The sequence below is a fragment of the Mixophyes fleayi genome, chromosome 2, assembly GCF_038048845.1.
Source record: "Mixophyes fleayi isolate aMixFle1 chromosome 2, aMixFle1.hap1, whole genome shotgun sequence".
In the NCBI taxonomy this organism is placed as follows: Eukaryota; Metazoa; Chordata; class Amphibia; order Anura; family Limnodynastidae; genus Mixophyes; species Mixophyes fleayi.
In genome coordinates this window covers 57,628,939-57,648,452 of record NC_134403.1, presented here as the reverse complement: position 1 = coordinate 57,648,452, position 19,514 = coordinate 57,628,939, and the positions used below count along the sequence as shown (strand labels likewise).

At 38.1% G+C, this 19,514-nt stretch overlaps 1 protein-coding gene across 1 annotated transcript in view; it reads right to left on the bottom strand.

Annotated features, from left to right (window-relative positions):
• Positions 1 to 316: 316 nt before the first annotated feature.
• Positions 317 to 19,514, bottom strand: part of FREM2 (FRAS1 related extracellular matrix 2) — a 176,312-nt gene continuing 157,114 nt past the window's right edge. The window contains exons 18-24 of the mRNA XM_075199037.1: positions 16,549 to 16,653; positions 15,589 to 15,716; positions 14,084 to 14,218; positions 13,868 to 13,994; positions 11,561 to 11,748; positions 10,070 to 10,216; positions 317 to 8,089 (exon numbers count right to left, since the gene is read on the bottom strand). Coding sequence (XP_075055138.1) covers positions 7,574 to 8,089; positions 10,070 to 10,216; positions 11,561 to 11,748; positions 13,868 to 13,994; positions 14,084 to 14,218; positions 15,589 to 15,716; positions 16,549 to 16,653 — 1,346 coding nt within the window. The 3' untranslated portion in view covers positions 317 to 7,573. The remainder of the gene's footprint in view (positions 8,090 to 10,069; positions 10,217 to 11,560; positions 11,749 to 13,867; positions 13,995 to 14,083; positions 14,219 to 15,588; positions 15,717 to 16,548; positions 16,654 to 19,514) is intronic.

The following is a 19,514-nucleotide window of genomic DNA, read 5'->3' as shown; positions in this document are numbered from 1 at the left end:
TTTCTTTCTGCTCTGCCTGGGGAAAGAGACTGCAGGTTCTATATAGGAGAACGCCTGATATTTATTGTGAGTTAAACCTTTAAGTGCTGGAACTTCTTATGTTTTTGTTTAGTTTGATAGTCAGGAATAACATGTGTTTGTTTACTGCTGGTCAGGCAATGTGTTTATTTTGAAATTTTCTTTATATTTTTCAGAACCTTGGACTTGTGTGGCTTCTCTGCTGCTACACACTTCCATCTACCCCAAGAGATAGCACCTGTCCCCCTAACTCAGTTACACAACAGTACATATTACAAACCAATGGAAAAACACAATGTTTATTGCAGACCACATGGTGGCTATGGGTCCAAGTTACAAATTGTTTTATTAAAAACTTAGTTTCAAAACTCAGTATAGACATTGGAAAGCTGCCTTGTGTATCTATGACAAATGAAACAATTCAGTGCTGTATGATAACAAAATGCAATCAGTAAAGGGTGCTTGAATATTATAATTTCCCAACATATATTATACTTACATAGAATATACAACCGGTTTGTATAAACAATAAACCATTGCTGACCTATTACTCTAATTAGGATCAGGTATTGCATTGTACAGTGACATAAAATTCCCTTAGTGACACATAATGAGTAGTGTTTGAAGGAGCACTAAACATAAAACACTTTGTTTTATATAAAGGAGCTGCAACTAACATTTACAGATAGAGTGGTCTTTAGTGCACCTCCAATGACACACCAGCTATGCAGCAAATATGTATACAAACATCTCAGGAATTCATCAGGACTAAAGACAATCCCAATCTTCAGGCATCAATTTTGGAAAATAGATAATATCAAACACCTTAATAACGGCAAGTAAATTTTTAGCAAAGTTACAAATATTAGAAAATGAATTTCCAGACAAAGTTAGTTAAATTCTTGGTTTAGTGACCTTTTAATGGATTGTCCACCTTTAGATGACTTTCATTGATTGGCTTGTATATGTAGTGTGCACCCAGCCTCTCAGTTTAAACTCTTAAAAATGTAATCTCTGCCCAAGAAACTCCAATACATTTGATACAAATAACCTGAGCTGTAGTGTAATTAAAATTAGGTATAGAGTAAAGCCAAATTAGAATACAAAGAATTTACTGCTGAAAGTCTGCACACACAGACATATATCAGATGTCAGATGTCTTTATATATATCATATACATATGTCTTATTTATATCAGATGTCTTTATATATATATCATATACATATGTCTTATGTATATCAGATGTCTTTATATATAGTTATATACATATGTCTTATGTATATCAGATGTCTTTATATATATATATATATATATATATATATATATATCATATACATATGTCTTATGTATATCAGATGTCTTTGAATTGTTTCTGCATTTAAAATATAATTTTAGAAATTAATAAAAAAAATTCTGCTAAACAGATATAATTAAAAAATTCCAAACAAACATAATTAAACTATATTTGAATATATATGATGCATTTTAAAGTTTTACTGTTTTTTATATATATATTTTTTATTTATGTGACCAGATTTCCTACATCTATATTTCGGCAATTCAGCATAACTCAGCATAATTGTCTTCCAAGCACAATTTGAAGTGTAAATTTTCATGGTTATAAATGAATCTTAAAGTTCGCCAATATCAAATATGATACCTGATACTAGACAACTACAGAAATAGTATGGACATAATATAATTAATGGCTGTAAACAGACCATTTGAAGCTGATGTAACAACTTGAATAGATTTTCTCTTTCAATATTATTTAAACTACCTGTAGTATATGTCATGTTTGTTATTTTCTTTTATTTAAGTTTTAATACATTAGGCACTCCAGCAGCAATAATGTTTCCCTTACCCAAGATGACCCTCGTTAATTGCCATATACAGCGACCCCGTTACACCTCTACGACCAACGCAACTCCTGCCACCCTTACTTAGATTGCTGAATGGTCAAGTCATAACCTGGGGGAATTTTGAACGTAAACAGGTCTCATCGTTCTCATTTATTGCGTCTCCTGCTTGTCCATCTAATGCCTGCAGTTTCAGGGTACACAGAATGGGACAGATTCCGCAGTACCCTATGACCCCTGCCCCTATGAGACGATAGTGAGAATGTTCATATTAACATGGTGTCATTCAGACATATTTTTATTTCATGCTTTGAAGACACCAGTACAGTCCACTATAAGAAGTTAGAGCACTAGCAGTCTTTTTGCATGTTTTATTTGTAAACTTTTACATGTAAAAGAGATCTAAATGCCCCAAGTGCTTTCATTATATATTTTTTCACTTAGCCATTAAACTACATTTTACACCCAAAAATTGATATTCCATTTTTAAAGTATTGATCTAAGCATTACAATATATTCTGACTATGTTACTGACATTAGTGTCACTGTATGTGAATGTAATTTATTAGAAGTGCTTTTTATGGTTGGTCATCTGGGGTGATTGTGAAGGATATTAAAATGCCAAAATGGAACCCCGTGAATATAGTGGGCTCCTATTCGACATCATTAAACTCAGAGACTATATTTAATTTATTAATTGGAATGGTTTCTAAAAGATTAAAGGATCATTATAGTAAACATAAAGGCTTCTATACCTTATGTACAGATGAGCATCCATCTAATTGTGGTAAGCTTTAAACTATACTGTCTACCATTTTTTTGACTGACGTGAAATGAAGAGTTTTTAACTGACTAAATGTCAATCCTAATGATAGATTACAGGATGTGTTGGCACTGAAATGGGTTATGACAAGATTGATGACATTCCCATTGATTAGCAAGAAGATAAAAACCCTTTAGCTCCCATGCTAGAAGAGGAGGTGAAATCCTACAAGCCATACATCTCACATATGGGGGTATTACTACTATTTTAGTATTTTTGGGCAGAGATATGTCCATTAATGGCAGCTTCCGGCATGCTAATGCCTAATTTTTACAGGATATTGATCACAGCTGGAAAAGTGCATCACTTCTAAATCTCAAAGCTTAAAATTTGCTTTCTGATATAGAGTCCTCTCAAACTTCATTTACTTCAAAGCCCATGAGCAATGAAAATGCGATTAGACGTTGGGCTTTAAACGTGGAATGACAAGTACTCGTGTGATTCAACGTATATTTCTTACATAGTTCAAGAAAAATGTTTATGGTAAATATTTATAATAACTGATAGATTCTTTTATTTTGAAAATAAATGTATTTAGCAGTTTACTGTTCTAATTAACATATTGACTACAACAAAGGGTTTTAAATGTATAAATGAGCGCAACATTTGTCTGATTGTCTGGCTTTGTTGTCCATTAAACAAGAACATACTTGTTGCATAAACTATTTACAGTGACTATAAGGAGAAAATCTATGTGCTCCCGGCAGTATAAAGTGCCATTCATCATAAAGAAATACAAAACCTCACCCTTACTGTAGTATCGCTGTATGTTTATGGAATAGTCTCATGTACATACCTGTTTTACAGTACTATACAATATGTTGGGCATTATAAATAAAATGTAATAGTAAGAATAATGAAAAAAACAAACAAGAATAAAACAACGTCATATTCATTATAATAGTAAAAACGAGAACATGCACTTTGCACTCATTTCCAGAATAAAAACTATAATGTGAATCCTCCACCTGTTGGCTGAAACTATATATTGTAGAATGTTTCTTATCAATTCACTGAGAAACACTAACACAGCTGAAGCAAAAACACAGCACTTTCATATCTATCTCTTAGTCATCTATCAACCTGCATACTCATGAATATTGGCTCCACCCACAAAATGGCCGCCTCCGCTGTGTGTAGGTGACCGGTACACTTTAATTAGCAGTTTTGCATTACATTTGTACTGTGCTGAAGGTGTTATAATGATGTTATGTTGCTGCACCATATTATTTATAATAAACATGGTACAGACTCATCATTATTTACAGATTTGCACCATATTTAAGTATATAGGATCTATTAAATGAGGCTCAAATTCTCAACCGCATCTAATTTAGAGCAAGAGTTAGTGAAAGAGCAAGAACGACATTATTTACACTGACCTGGAACTTTGGTTAAGATATAAAAAGGTTCTAAATGAAACAGAAAAAAAATGCGGAATTATAATTGAACCTAAACTTCAACATTCACTAATTAGCAAACACAACTTCAAAGGAAGAATATAAGCCTTTAAACTCTAAATTAATAGACAAAGAAGAACAAAACTTGCATGTGTTAAAATGAATGGGGCACTTCATAATTAGTGCCATGATACACAAGTATCAGACCCATACTTGCCCACTCTCCCAGAATGTCTGGGAGACTCCTGAATTCCGGGTAGGTCTCCCGGGAGAACAGGCCATTCTCCCACATCCTGCCAGCTTCCTAGTGAAATGGCCAGGATGGCAGCCTCCATGAAGGGATTCATCATTTTAGCCCCACTGTAAAATTCTGCTTTTGCTTTGTTGCATCGCGGGGGTGGAACCAAAATGATGCAATTCGCCACACCCCTCCCCTTACGTCCTCCCAGGCGGAAGTATGATCAGACCTCTGCAACGTATTCTTATAATAGTAAATTTCTAAATTCTGTGCACATAGTTACAAACATAATAATATGTTATTCGTTACCAACATATCCTTTAAGAGGCTCAATGATTTCCAAAATAATAAATTACTTGTTCCCAACATGTTAGTTTTTTCAGTACGTATCTTGATACAAAAAGACTACTATTTCCTAGTTATCATTAAATTGTGACAAATCTGTCCTATTGTTGGTTCTTGAGAACCCGGTCTTGTTCTCGGACTACAACATGTTTCCTGCAGATCACAAATATCTGGCATGGTCTGACATTAAACGGTGAAGGATTGCATTTTTCCATATTTCTAGAAGTCATTTTTATATTTCAAACAGCAGCAACAAGACAATATATTGCCCTCTATAATCAGCCATTGTATGCAAAAGATGGGTAACAGAGGCTGCCTACAGAGTCCTTCAATAAGATTCCTAACAGGAAATGGACAGTGTGTTGAAAAATAACAATCACAAAATCGCTAGTACTTTCAGTTCTGATAACCTCCTTTAAGGTTTACAAATATATCATTAATAAATCTTTTATATAAGCCAATTTGTGTTTTTGGTTTAGCAGTCCATTAAATTAGTGACATTGTGGGGGCTATGCCCCAGACCATTGATTGCAAGCTCTGCTACCTCATAAGAAGTACAGACACCAGACTCATTCACTAATTATAAATGAATACATGACTCCAGCGAGGTTTACATATAAAAGATTTTCACAATTAATTTTCTCCAATGGAGTTGTGTCCAATATAAATACTGTTTTACATCATTTTGCCTTGTCAACAAGAGCACTGACATATTTTTTTAGGTGGTTAAAACGCTACAGCGCCTCTGTTATCTAATCACAGTTATGGCGGCTCTTGCGAGTTCATTAGGAACCAGTTAGATCACCAAGGCCTCAAAGTGCGTGAGTGATGTTACTGGTTCCTAATGAATTGATAGGCTGTATCCTCACAGGACACAAAATAGTTGCCTCCTCTGTGTGTAGTCAACAGGTCCCCCTTAACAACATGTCGTGAGCAGCAGACATCCACTGTACCAATACCAACCAATCAAATGTTTACTTGTATTGTTCTAACTTGCACTAGGCCGTGCCTTATTGATCGCTACGGGCTACAACACCTTAGCGCTGCAGTATAATAAGCCTTTTACACATGATAACTATTTTTCAACCTAGTCACAAACACTAGCTCCATTGGTTATTCTGATATAAAATAGGACCATATTGGTTTAAGTATACATATTGTTTCATTTATGTTTCTGAGCAAATGCGTAAAAAAACCCAGAGGAATCAATGATAAGAATAAATATGCAGACAAGTCTTAAATACCAAATATACTCAAAAGTAATTTAGACAAATCCCATCTCTTTGCACATAACTACAAATGGTTCCTATTTAACTCCACTTATTTACTGTTTGCCCTTAATTTTTCACCTCTGTTTTAATTACATTGTACTACTAATGTCAAACATTAAACACTATACCTAGGGGCATATTTACTAAACTGCAGGTTTGAAAGAGTGGAGATGTTGCCTATAGCAACCAATCAGATTCTAGCTGTCATTTTGTAGAATGTACTAAACAAATGACAGCTAGAATCTGATTGGTTGCTATAGGCAACATCTCCATTCTTTCAAACCCGCAGTCTAGTAAATATACCCCTGAATCTTTTTTTCCAAGAGGATTCTGTGAACTCTTTGCAGCCATGAGAAATACACACTTTAGGCCAGTGTGGGCAACAGGTGGTTGGAGACCACTTATGGCCCTCACAGGGGACCCACAAAGTTCTCCTGACCAGACTAATTTCCCCTCTTTGGTCCCCTTCCTAGTGATACTGTGTAATAGGAGGAGCAGAGCACTTTCATACAGTCTATGCGGTAAGTTAGGCCGTGAGTGAATTGTGATGTCTTCTGAACAGTTTAAGTAACAAGCCATACGTTGACATAAGACACACTTCATGCTGGTGCTCAGATCTCATAAGGAAATGTAATGCTTCTCCACAAACATTATGTGTGGGTTTTTTGTGGGACAAAAGACCACCTCTAAGATCCCTGGAAAATATTGTGCACCTCCCGACTGCTCTAGACTAAGGATGACTGTCGTAGTATGATCCATCTCTTAATAGCCAGTGAATAAATACAACTTCAAATGTCCAGCATGAAAACGTTCTAGAATATTGAGTGCAATAAAATCATCTTGTCTTCAACTATACAACACTATGCAGCACCTTATTATATTTCTTGCACTAACAACAGCTTCACTGAAGGCTATTCATGCCGTATTATAATGACCACAAACACAGGAGATCCTATTTAATAATAAAACCATGTGATGGTTGACCCATATTTTTTCCTAGACTAGCACCATATAATCACAAAGGCATCTTTGGCGTACAGAGGAACAACATAAAAAATATTATTATTTGTGAACACATTTCTGCGGTAACTGGACCATGTCATTTGTTCATGTATCCCAAAATAGAAGAAAAAAAAGAACACTATTTGATGACGTTCTTCATAATAATGATGATAACAAGTCTCTTGGCAAAAATAATAGCAAACTGAAATGTATAGTATGATCATTAAACCTCCAAAGCTAATTGGATAACATTTGAATGAGCCCGCTCTAAGAATAAAGAGACAAGCTATCAGCACCTTTGCATATTTAAACATGTTTTAAATAATATAAAAGAAAAAAATAAGGATGATCCTCATTTAGAGTTTTAGTTCAGCGCCTCTTCATGTTTAGTGCATGAATTCAGGTTGTCAGGAGTTCCTTAATTTCATGTTCCAGTCCCATATGTGCCTCTCATGGCCCTTCCAACACTTTAAATAAACATGAGGTATTTAAGAGTAGACCGGCCAATGGGGGCACAGCATATGCAGATATGTTCCGAAAAGAGACGTTAAGTGAAAATTTAAAGTGTGTAATGTTTTGAGGCACTCGTTCATGGTTTGATCATGGATCCGTAATGTCAAACCTCTGAGCTGTCAGTGTTATATCCATGAGAAGGCATCATGGGCTCGCTGCTTCCCGACTCTTTCCCTTCTTCCTTCTTTTTAGACTTCTGCTTACGCTTCAGCATGAATATAATAATAGCTATCAAGCAGACCACTAATAATAATACTGCGGCGATGACTACCACGATGATGACAACGTTGAACTCACTTTCCTTGTTATTTAGCTCTCTTGGGATAATCCCATCAATATTAATTTCTTTTTCAGGAATTATCTTCTTGTTGCTGCGTTCCAGAATGATGTGTTGGATATTGGTTCCCCTGTTGTTCTCGATGCCGATTTCCTGAGCAATTGTTGGGGCTTCGTTGACATCTCTCTTCTTGCGGCTTCTCATGGAACCTCCTAAAGGACCAGTGTTGGATACAGAATGGTACTGGTACTCTACACTTCTCTTCCCGATCCCTCTGTTGGCATTTTCTTTGGACCTTACGGTGTAGATTGTGTGTATATACCACTCTCGTCCCGTAGAAACCTATAAAACATACACAACATAGTTTTTTTAGAATAAGGCTCCCGTGTGTACTGGTTTGTCTGCGTCATTCGCAGATTGCCAGAAGGAAATCATTTTACCTATTATGCTTGTTTTCCAGAAGCCAGACTACTGATGGCCCCTAAATTAACAGGGTAGGGGGAAATAGGTTTCTATGATTGTTTAAAGAGGAACAACATTGAAGATGGTAGTTTCATTTATTTAGATATGGAAATAGCCAGCTGTGTATATATAATTGTATCTGACAAACATATATAAGTATTCAAGCAATGTGACATATAGAAAAGAATCAGTCGCACTAACGCCAATCACAGGAAGCTGCTGTTAGTCTTCTTATGTTAAAACAATTTCTTTATTAGTGTTGGTAGCAAAAAAGTGTCAAGGGTAAAAATGTGTTAGCGGGTCAGCTGGAGGCCGAACTAGTTTTGTGTCTGCAATATCACTTCTTCAGAGGCATAAACCATTAACTTATACCAAACTCTTAAAGTGACAGTGTTCAAAAGTATAAAAGCCTATTAATTTCATACTAATCTGTGCATATATATATATATATATATATAGAAGGGCCCGCTGCACTGCTTTGCCCGAGGGCCCATAATATTGTTAAGATGGCCCTGCAGCTGCTTCCTTCTTATATTTCACATTTCTTATATGTGGCAGAGAAGCTGCAGCAGCTTCCTGCATCGCAAACTTGGGATCAGTAACCAGATGGAGTCGAGGACTAGTTCGCAGTACAGAGACATGAAAGATATATATTGTTTACAGAGGACTGGTGCTTGCCTATATTAAAAAGTACTTAGGGGCCCCATACCAAAATTTGGGTAGGGCCCTTGATGCAGCTCTAGCATGATGGCCACCCCACCCTCCTTAAAAGAGAAAAGGAAGGGGGTTCTACTGAGCATGCTCTTTTCAGGGCAGGTGGATGTGGTGGCCTCAGGCAGGGTGCAGGGCCGTCAGGAGAGGCACGGTGAGCTGGAACCGGAAAAGTGACCCTGGGTTCCCTCACCTCCAGACTGCATAGCGGCCACAAGCCCCGGACTCACTATAGTTCCGCCACTGCTATAAGTAATTTACTTCATTACATATTTTTGTATTCAAAGACAACAAATATAAACAAATCTGTATGAAAGATAATGATGGCTTATTGTGGAATCCTACTTTAACTTTATTTGCCACTCAGAAGAAGTATGAAGTGGATTTTATGGCCTGAGTAATATTCGGATGAAATGAGTGTCCTAGGTTTTCTTTTCAATATTATAATGAGCCCTATCTGCATTATGCTCTCTACCATCACACAAACTATGTAGCTGATTTAATATACATCATTAAGGAAGGTGAGTTTATAGGCAAGCACAAGAGGCATCGCCCATTAGGACCAATAACACTGTTTTAACTATGACAAAAACTGTTGCACTGCTGTTCCTAGACTTGCATTGGATCCATATGGACGGCAGTGTGATTTGTAAACTATACCAGAGCAGGACACATATCATGATCAGTTATTTATATAGCGCCACTAATTCCACAGCACTGTACAGAGAACTCATTCACATCAGTCCCTGCCCCATTGGAGCTTACAGTCTAAATTCCCTAACATACACACATACGCAGAGAGAGAGAGACTAGGGTCAATTTTGATAGCAGCCAATTAACCTACTAGTATGTTTTAGGAGTCTGGAAGGAAACTGGAGCACCCACACGAAACCCACGCAAACACAGGGAGATCATACAAACTCCACACAGATAAGGACATGGTTGGGAATCGAACTCATGACCCCAGTGCTGTGAGGTAGAAGTGCTAACCACTAGGCCACTGTGCTACACAGCATGTAGGACTTGTATAGTATGCAAATATATTGACTATTGATATTGTAGTCAAAGGAAAAGGTGGGGTACTCTTGTGCAAATCCTGCAACACAAACTAATATGTTCAACAAGTCATTTCTGCCAGTGTCTACACACCTGGAACAAAGGAGTGGAGTCCACTTTAAATCCATCTGAGCCAGGCTGTCTGACTAGGGGTAGTGCCTCTGGGTCATCCGCCGCCAGCTTAGCATGAAATAAGATGCTGCCAAATTTACCAGCTTGAGTTTCTGGCTGTGCTTTGTCCTGCAGGTAAATGAAAACAAATTAACAACAAAACTTTTATAACACTACAAAAAAAATAACAACTTGCAAAAATAAAACAAAAAAAACCCTGAATGTGGCATTCAATTGCACTAAGATTTATGTAACACTGTACTATCACTCCAGGTAAGTCAGAAGCCAACAGATAAAATATTAAAGTCTTTATATAACATGCAAACAAATATAATCTGGCAAAAAATACATTTGTACTGAACCATTTTTGACTTTTACAGCGTGGTTACATGGGAGCAAAAAAGTGCCTGTTAAAAGCCTAGATAAAATCTTGTACATTGTGCTCAGTGTTTGAAGTGTGTTCTCAGAGCTGCCTTGCAGCTTAGTGCACTGTGTACACAACGGACGCTCACATACAAATTATATACTGTATACTGAGTGTTGACCCTTGTGAACGTGGAAGGAAATTTTGAAATTGGCGCAAAGCATCAATCATCAACTATCAGCATTTTGGCAAGGTAAATAGACTTTAATTTGTTGAATGCATAAGTTGAATACCCGTGTGCATAAGGCTTTACGAAGAATAATATCTACAGTCAGCCCTTAGGCAGGTTTTTACATTTTGTTAATCAGGAGCATTTCAGTTACTTTACATAGATGCTTACACTGGCTTCACCTAAACTTTATTTTTTAACTTGCGTTCCAAAAAATTAAATGGACATTGATATAGGCTTTGAGCGCCTATGTATTGTGTTTTTTACATACTTGCCAACTTTCCCGGAATGTCGGGTAGGTCTCCCAGGCAAATATCCTGCATATGGCATCTGCTCTTTAAAATGACCCAATTCGCTGTGAATTGCGGCATTTTGGCCCCGCCCTCGCAACAAAACCGGCATTTTGACGCGGGGACGGGGCCAAAATGACGCAAATTACAGCGCCCCGCCCGCCCACCAACCACACCCCCCTTCCTGCGATCTACCGGAATTAACTTACCAAAGGTTGGTAAGTATAGTTTTTTATTTTTAGAATACTTTATCATATTGGTTCCCAAACCTCTTGAGCTGTTACACGTCTGCACACACTTGCCATTACATTTTTCTTGCTGCACCAATGCTAAAATATTGAAATAAATAAAACCAGTAAAACCAGTATAATGAATAAATATTAGATTGTGTGGAAACCAAGTGGAGCTATTTTGCTTGATTTTCCAACTAGCTCACATGTAACCCACAGTGCACATCTTCACTTTATTACGGCTTTATAATATATATTTTTATTTACTCTAGCTATTGTAATCGTACTATATAGTAACATAATCTCTATAAAGTAAGACAAATAAAACCAAAACAATGCCATACAAGACAATAAACCTACCAAAATCTTAAACTGGTACAGGAGAGATGTTGAATCAGCCAGGCAGCCGTATTCATCGTCGGATGGATTATATTTTGGGACATACCCATCTGCCCCGGTGCAGAGGAAAACTTTCTCGATGCTACAGTAAAAAGAATTACCCAGGTTCTGTACTGGGTCCACCATCACACGACCATAGATGATGTCACCTGGAGAAATACAAGTACAAAATATGACGCCTGATGTTAGACAGTCATAAGTTAACCAAAAATATTTTATTTCATATTACAAAAACATTTCTGTAGATGAAAATACCACTGCCACAATAACACTTATATTTTACATTATTATATAACTATGTGTAAGTTAATTATCTGTTTACAGCTATTTTAGGCTCTTGCCTGTACTGCAATAACTTCACAGGGAGGTAGGGGCATATTTACTAAACTGCGGGTTTGAAAAATGGAGATGTTGCCTATAGCAACCAATCAGAATTAGATATCATTTATTTTGTACATTCTACAAAATGACAGCTAGAATCTGATTGGTTGCTATAGGCAACATCTTCACTTTTTCAAACTCACAGTTTAGTAAATATGCCCGTAATCTTTCCCAAATATCTTCAATTCTGATACGTTCCTGACATTTTTGCTTATACTATTGTGTACAGGAAGCATTTTTTATTATAAAACATTCTGCATTTTAAGCTTAATGGTCCTTTACATAACTGATAACAGTCATCTACATAAGAGCCATTCATGACATATTTAAGAAAAAAGCATTTTCTTATGGTTGGTTCTAACGATATTAGAAGTAGTTCAGGTACTAGAAATGACTCTAGATTTACTTATATTGACCAGAATCTACAGAGAAGTGTATGTTATTCCTTGCAATACAAGACACAGGTATTCTGTCTAAATGATTCGATGCCTGAATTATAATAGTATTCCTAATACAGGATAAATAAGTGATGACATCACTACTAACCAATGAATAATTATTATAGATGAGTAGTGACACCAGAATTATACTTTTAAACTGCTTATCAATTATAACAGCATAAAGCATAAAGAATCGTAAGTCATCATCATCATCATGTAAGACGAATGCAACTTGCACTTAGCAGAGCTGTGGCGAGAATGGACTTAATGGAGGGGTCAATACGCACTCAGACAACCAGAGTGGCTTCCCCACTCTTAAACCAATAAGGCGCACTCTGATTGGCTGATAGTGTTTAGACCCCTTAATTCTATTTGTACCTCTGGTAGGAGCAAGTTTAATTTGTTTTAAATGTTTTTAATTTAATTTATATATAGACTACTGCAGGAGGAAGTTTGCCTTTGGATTTAGAAAAAAGATTAACAAGGGTTTTTCAGGGTGCTTTCATTTTAATTGTTTTTAGTATGGTAGCTGTGGGCCTGATTTTCCTAAGGATTTGAGCCGTGTGCCGATGAGACTAGGGATGGCAGACATTTGAAGAGGGGGACCCCACGATGTGTCCAGTGCAGCCTGGCATAGCATGGTGCCTGTTACTGCTTTTACAGGGGGGCTCCACATTTCTTGTTCCCCTGCTTTAGTGGTAACTAACCCAGGCTGTAGCATTGATGCTGGCAATTCACATTAGGGGAGGGGGGTAATTATTTAATTATACATTTAGAACTTTTTATCATTTTTAAGCAGCAGAAATATATTATTATGCTGTCATCATCATCAGCGCGGGTTTTTACACCAGTTTTTAGGGACCCGCAAATGATACACCTCCTAAGAGTTGTATCCGGAGATGTGGCCAAGTCTAACTAGAGAGCATCTCCAGGGGGCGTGCTACACTCTACTGTACTAAACTTGCCTGTACATGCCCTGGATCCGCCTCTCCGGGTAGTAGGATCCGCAAATGATACACCTCCTAAGAGTTGTATCCGGAGATGTGGCCAAGTCTAACTAGAGAGCATCTCCAGGGGGCGTGCTACACTCTACTGTACTAAACTTGCCTGTACATGCCCTGGATCCGCCTCTCCGGGTAGTAGGATCCGCAAATGATACACCTCCTAAGAGTTGTATCCGGAGATGTGGTCAAGTCTAACTAAAACGCATCTCCAGGGGGCGTGTTACACAATGCTGTACTAAACTTGCCTGTACAGGCTCTGGATCCGCCTCTCCGGGTGTTAGGACCCACAAGTGATACACCTCCTAAGATTTGTATCCGGAGATTTTTGTACATGTTCAGTATGGCGAAGCTGGCTCAAGATCTCCATTATCATATCATATAATATGTTGGAATAAAACAAGTCATTTAAAAAAGTAATTTAGAAAAGTGTGCAAGCAGATTACCTTCAGTAAAGGCTATGTCACTCTCTTGTCCAAATCCCATTGATCCATCAGACAGCCATAGAGATTTTTTAGATAACAATAACATTAGGGTATTCAAACTAAACTCTGTAGCTACTGGATCGCTGACCTGGTAAGTAAAACAAGGTACAATGATTCCTCTGAACTGCATGTTGATCACAGTTACATTGTATAACATCATATTTAGGGTTCTGATACCTGTTGGAATCTGATGTCAACATCAAAGGTAATTGGCTCCCGGGGGTTACACAGAGGTGGCAAACTATATTCCTGATAGGGAGCAGTAGTGCAGGGAATGAGTTTGACGGTGTAAGTCCCAGAGTAGTCCCGGACCTGTTAAATCAATCATCAATAATCTGGTTATATGAAACTGTCTTCACATCTGATTATATTTGCCATTTTTAAAATGAGTTTTATTTAAATAGGTGTGGCTTGTCTATTGAATAAATATTACTACACAGAACTTTCTGGTAAGTATAACAAGTAGTCCATAAAAAATGAAAAATGGAACCTAGTTTAATTATTCAAATACTAACAAAAAAAAACTAAAAACATATTAAACTAATCATGGCTCAGTTATTGGTTTAAGTTCAGAACCCTTCAAATAAAACTAGATCCCAAAGAATTAAATATTCATATGTGTTTTATATTTTCCATTTAACCTTTTTTAATAAACATTAAAGTCTAACCCTACTCAAAATAATAATATAGTTTTGAGTTAATTGGGTTTGTTATTTCCCTGGGCTGTGTGGATCAGATGGACCACCAGATGCTTCAAACAGGCAGAGCGGAAAGTTCTCTGTCCTGTTCAGACGTCTTTGCTGATGATGTTAAAGCCCCTCACCAGTAAGTTTAGCCAATCATAAAATGCTTCATGGGGGAAAGGCTTTTACAACATCTACCAAGGCCCACTCAAACAGCAGGACATCCAGCTTGGGCACTTAGCAGGGTAAGGTAAACTTACGGAACCGTGGATTCTTTGAGTGCAGGCAAGTAAAATTTATGATATTATTTTAACACACCTAGTTCCACCAGAAACTATTTTTAGTTTCCTTACCCTCTGTCTTCATGTCTGCATTTATTGTGTTCACCCTGTATGATCCTATTATATGCATACTCGCCCACTCTCCCAGAATGTATAAGAGACTCCCGAATGGCAGATGCCTCTCCTGGGAGAGCAGGCCATCCTACCGCATCCTGCTCACTCCCTAGCGAAGTGGGTGGGGCTAATATGACACGATGCACGGTTACACATACTTCCTACCTTTTCCTCTGCCTCTCCCCCCTCTTCCCCCTCCCCTGAATCTGCCTCCGTTCCCCCTTTTCTCCCTCTCACCCCTGTGTCTCTCTGTCTGTCTACCCCTCCCCTTAGATTGTACGCTCCCTTGAGCAGGGCCATCTCTCCTCCTGTTTCCTACACTTCTAACTCTGCTCTCCAGCTACCTTTCCCCCCACCCTTCTGGGGGTCTCCCCGTTATCCGCGCCCTTCCTCTTGGGCTCTGGAGCTTGCGGGTCTTCCCTCCCGCCTCTCTCTAGCTGTGCTTTGAGCTTACTGAGTTACTGTGCTTAGTGTTTACTGTACCGTGCCGTCACACCTCGTATTGTAATTTTTTGTCCTGTACGGCGCTACGGACACCTAGTGGCGCCCTATAAATAAAAATTAATAATAATAATAATAAAGTCGAATAATTGTATTCACTTACTGCAAATTCAGAGACAAAGCTCCACTGTTGAATGGGCTGATGATAAGATGGTTCACTCCGCACTAGACTGAGGGTAAAGGTCAGCTCTGGTAGGTCAGCTGACATGATCATTGAACTCAGTGAGGTACCTAGATTAAACATATTTGGGCTAAATTACTTTGCAATCAATACTCATAAATTTGAAACCACGACTATACACAAATATGGAAGGTGAAGCTATTTCCCACCTCAACTGACCAGGTCACACTGCTAGTTTACCAGAAAACATCCAGTGTCATATCTGAGCCTACAATGATGGAATACATTCACTATAACCTAGACCTATGAGTTTTTGTCTTCCCAGAAGCCCCCCCCACAGCCCAACCTCCCTCTACCCACAGCTTGATTCATGTCCGGACGTCCATCTGTTTGTGTATCGTATCGTGTGAAATATCTCTGTGCATCCACAGAAATGGACATAACACCAGGATGCAACTACATGCAATTTATGTCTGAACACAAATGACTCTTACGCCTGTCTACGACTAGAGAGGCGGATCAGGGGAGGGAAGGGGCGGACTAACGTAACACATGTACAGTATGGATGTTCTGACGCAGATGCGGCCGATTCAAGTCTTGTGTTTGTCGTAAGTACGCTTGACTATGTTAATCCGTGAGCGTCAACTCTGGGTGCAAGCCATGCAAAGTACTGCAAGTGTGATTTGTGCAACCAATAATTGTGCCTAAGGTAAATCTATGTAATATAAGAAATACATAGCCTCTACAGCCTGAATGTATTTCCATTGAACTGTGTGCACCTGTTGACACAGTGAAAGTGGAACAATGTGGACGTAATATGTGCCTGGGCAACACAAACCTTAATTGAGTAAAAAAATATATATGTTATTTACTGCCGTTTAATTAATTATTGCCAAAATATCACACATGTTCTCTAACTCATGTGATTATTACTGTTCTTACCTGGATGTGACATGACAAAGAGACCATAGAATCGAGCCTCTGTTTTAAAGTTGACAACCAAACGACCCTCTTCATTAATACGCATGCTGGTTGGGTACAGAGAGCCTGAAAGAAATTACATTTGATAACATTCAGAACATGTACACTTATTAATCTTTATTATGTAATCAGCCCTATAACCACAATCAGCAAACAAATCTGGAATTTAAATTACAGTATACATTTGAATATAAATTAAAGTTGTTGATGAGTTGTGTAGCGTATATATATATATATATATATATATATATATATATATATACATATGATTTTGACACCACGCTATCACCGTTATAATGTTATGTTGGTTTGTATCCTCTTATAGTCAGCACATAGAAGCCAAAGTTACATTTATTTCCTTGGTGTCAACTTATAAGGTTGAAACAGTTACCGTATATATATGACTCTACCTATTTGGCTGTATCTGTGCCATAAACCAGTAGTTCTGGATGCATTGGTGACCCACAGGTACATATAAGGAATGATTAGCATGTCTCAGCACACAGCTCCCAAAATAAAAACTAAATCCCGCGTTTTTTGGTTTTGTGAGGCAATTCGGTTTTAGAACAGAAATTTCTAAATACCATGGGCCTGATTCATTAAGGAAAGTAAAACAAAAAATAAAAGTAACTTTGCACCTTGGAAAAAACATGTTACATTGGAGGTAAATTTAATATGTGATGGCAGATTAAATTTGGGGTAGGGCATGTCCTAGATCAACTTTCCATTTCAATCTACAAATGAAGCTATCAAGTATTTGTGTGCTACATGAAGCAGTCAGTATTTATCTTATGTGCAAAATAATAAACTAATTTGCACCGCTTGAATTGTAACATGGTTTATCCAGGAGAAAACTTACTCCTTTGTTTGCCTTACTTTTCTTAATGAATCAGGCCCCATCTGTGATAACATCAAGTCCTCCAATTCCAATCTCAAACAATACAAAGAAATAATGGGAGATAGATGACAATCACAGATAACAGAAGCAGACAATATAAAAATATAGGGAAAGAATAAAGAGGTAGAGCAGGAAGATGTGAGAGAGCGATAGAGAGAGAGACATGGGAGACATGTATATATATTTACATAAACACACACAGACACATACACACACACATATACACACTCATACACACACACACACACATACACGCACACACACCCACCCACACACATCCACACACCCACACACATAGACACACACACACACATACACACACCCACACACATCCACACACCCACACACATAGACACACCCACACACAGATACGCACACCCACACACATACACACACATCATACTTGGCTACTCTCCCGAAATGCCCGGGAGACTCCTGGATACCAGGTAGGTCTACCAGATGTCCAGAAGAGCAGGCCATTTTCCCGCATCCTGCCCACTTCCTAGTGAACTGGGCAGAACGAGGTGCCTGGAGGACGTGCCACGCCGCGAATCGCTTCATTTTGCCCATCCCAAGACAAACTGAGGCAAATGTGTCATTTTGCCGGCAGGGCCAAAATTATGCAATTCGCAGCAGCCCACCTGCACATACAATTCACCTTCCCTCTGGGATCTCCAAGAGGGTAGAAATCTAAAGATGACAAGTATGATTTAGACGCTTTTGAAAACTGTATTTTCACATATCAGTGCAGAGATGTCACATAGTCCTCACCAAGTCCTGACATTCTGGGAAAAATAACACATATCAGATGTTCCTTTGCCATTATTCAACAAAATAAGCCAACATAACAGAGCTATGCGTGAGGGGTGAGTACATGATATAATTGCTTGCAGAACAATCTTTAGCAGCAATAATCTTTTTCTGTATGACTGTATCAGTCTCTTAAGTAGTATTTGAGGAACTTTGGCCCTAGTCTCCCTTACAACACTGATTCAGTTCATCGCTGTCTGAGGATATTTGTTTATGCACAGTTCTCTTATGGGACCTCCACAGCATCTCATTGGGGTTGATGTTTGGCCATTTGAAAATATTTTTACTTTTTTCACCATTCGGTTGTATATTTGCTGGTGGGCTCAGGATCATTGTTCTGCTGCATGATCCAATTTCAGGCAAGCTTCAGTTGTTGGACAGATGACCTCACATTTTCCTCCAGAATACTCTGGTTTACAGAGGAATTGATTGTTGACTCCATTATGGAGTCTCCAAGGCTGCAAAACAACCTCAAATCAGCACCTCGTCAACCTAGATCCTTGATAATTTGGTGTGCTTGGTTTTCAACAAATATGGCATTGTGCATTAAGACCAAAATCTCCAACAGTCTAGTATTTTGATACAACCTTGTAAACCGTATCCGTACTGCATTTCTTTTTTTCCATGAAGGTCATACTTGTTCAGTATTTTTAATATGATTGAGTCTTGAACTTACCGTGTTCACAGAGGCCTGTAGACACATGGTAGTAGATTTTGGGTTCTTTGGGACTTCTTGGAGTATCACACTGTCTATCTTTGGGTGAATTTACACCCACTCCTGGTAAAATTGGCAATTGTCTTCACTGTTCTCCATTTGTAAATAATCTCCATCTGTAGATTGATGGACTACAAATGGTTTATAGCCCTCTCCAGACTGATGAGCAGCAACAATTGCTTCTCTATGCTCATTGCAGATGTCTTTTCTCCTTGGCATGGAGTTACGCTTCAGACCAAACTGGCAAAGGCTCTGCTCTTATATGGAGGTGGTGGCACTTCAGATGGTCAAATAATGATTATACTTGATTAGGAGCACCTGGTTCAAAGTACCCTCCTTGTTATAGATATGGAAGCAATAAGCGTGTGCTTACTTGTTCACATACGGCAGCTTTATGATGGATTATTGTGTAATTAATAAATAATGACAAAGTAAAATCTAAGATGGGTTATTTGTCACATGACATTAGATTCATCAAATTATATGACTTGGCGAGGACTAGAT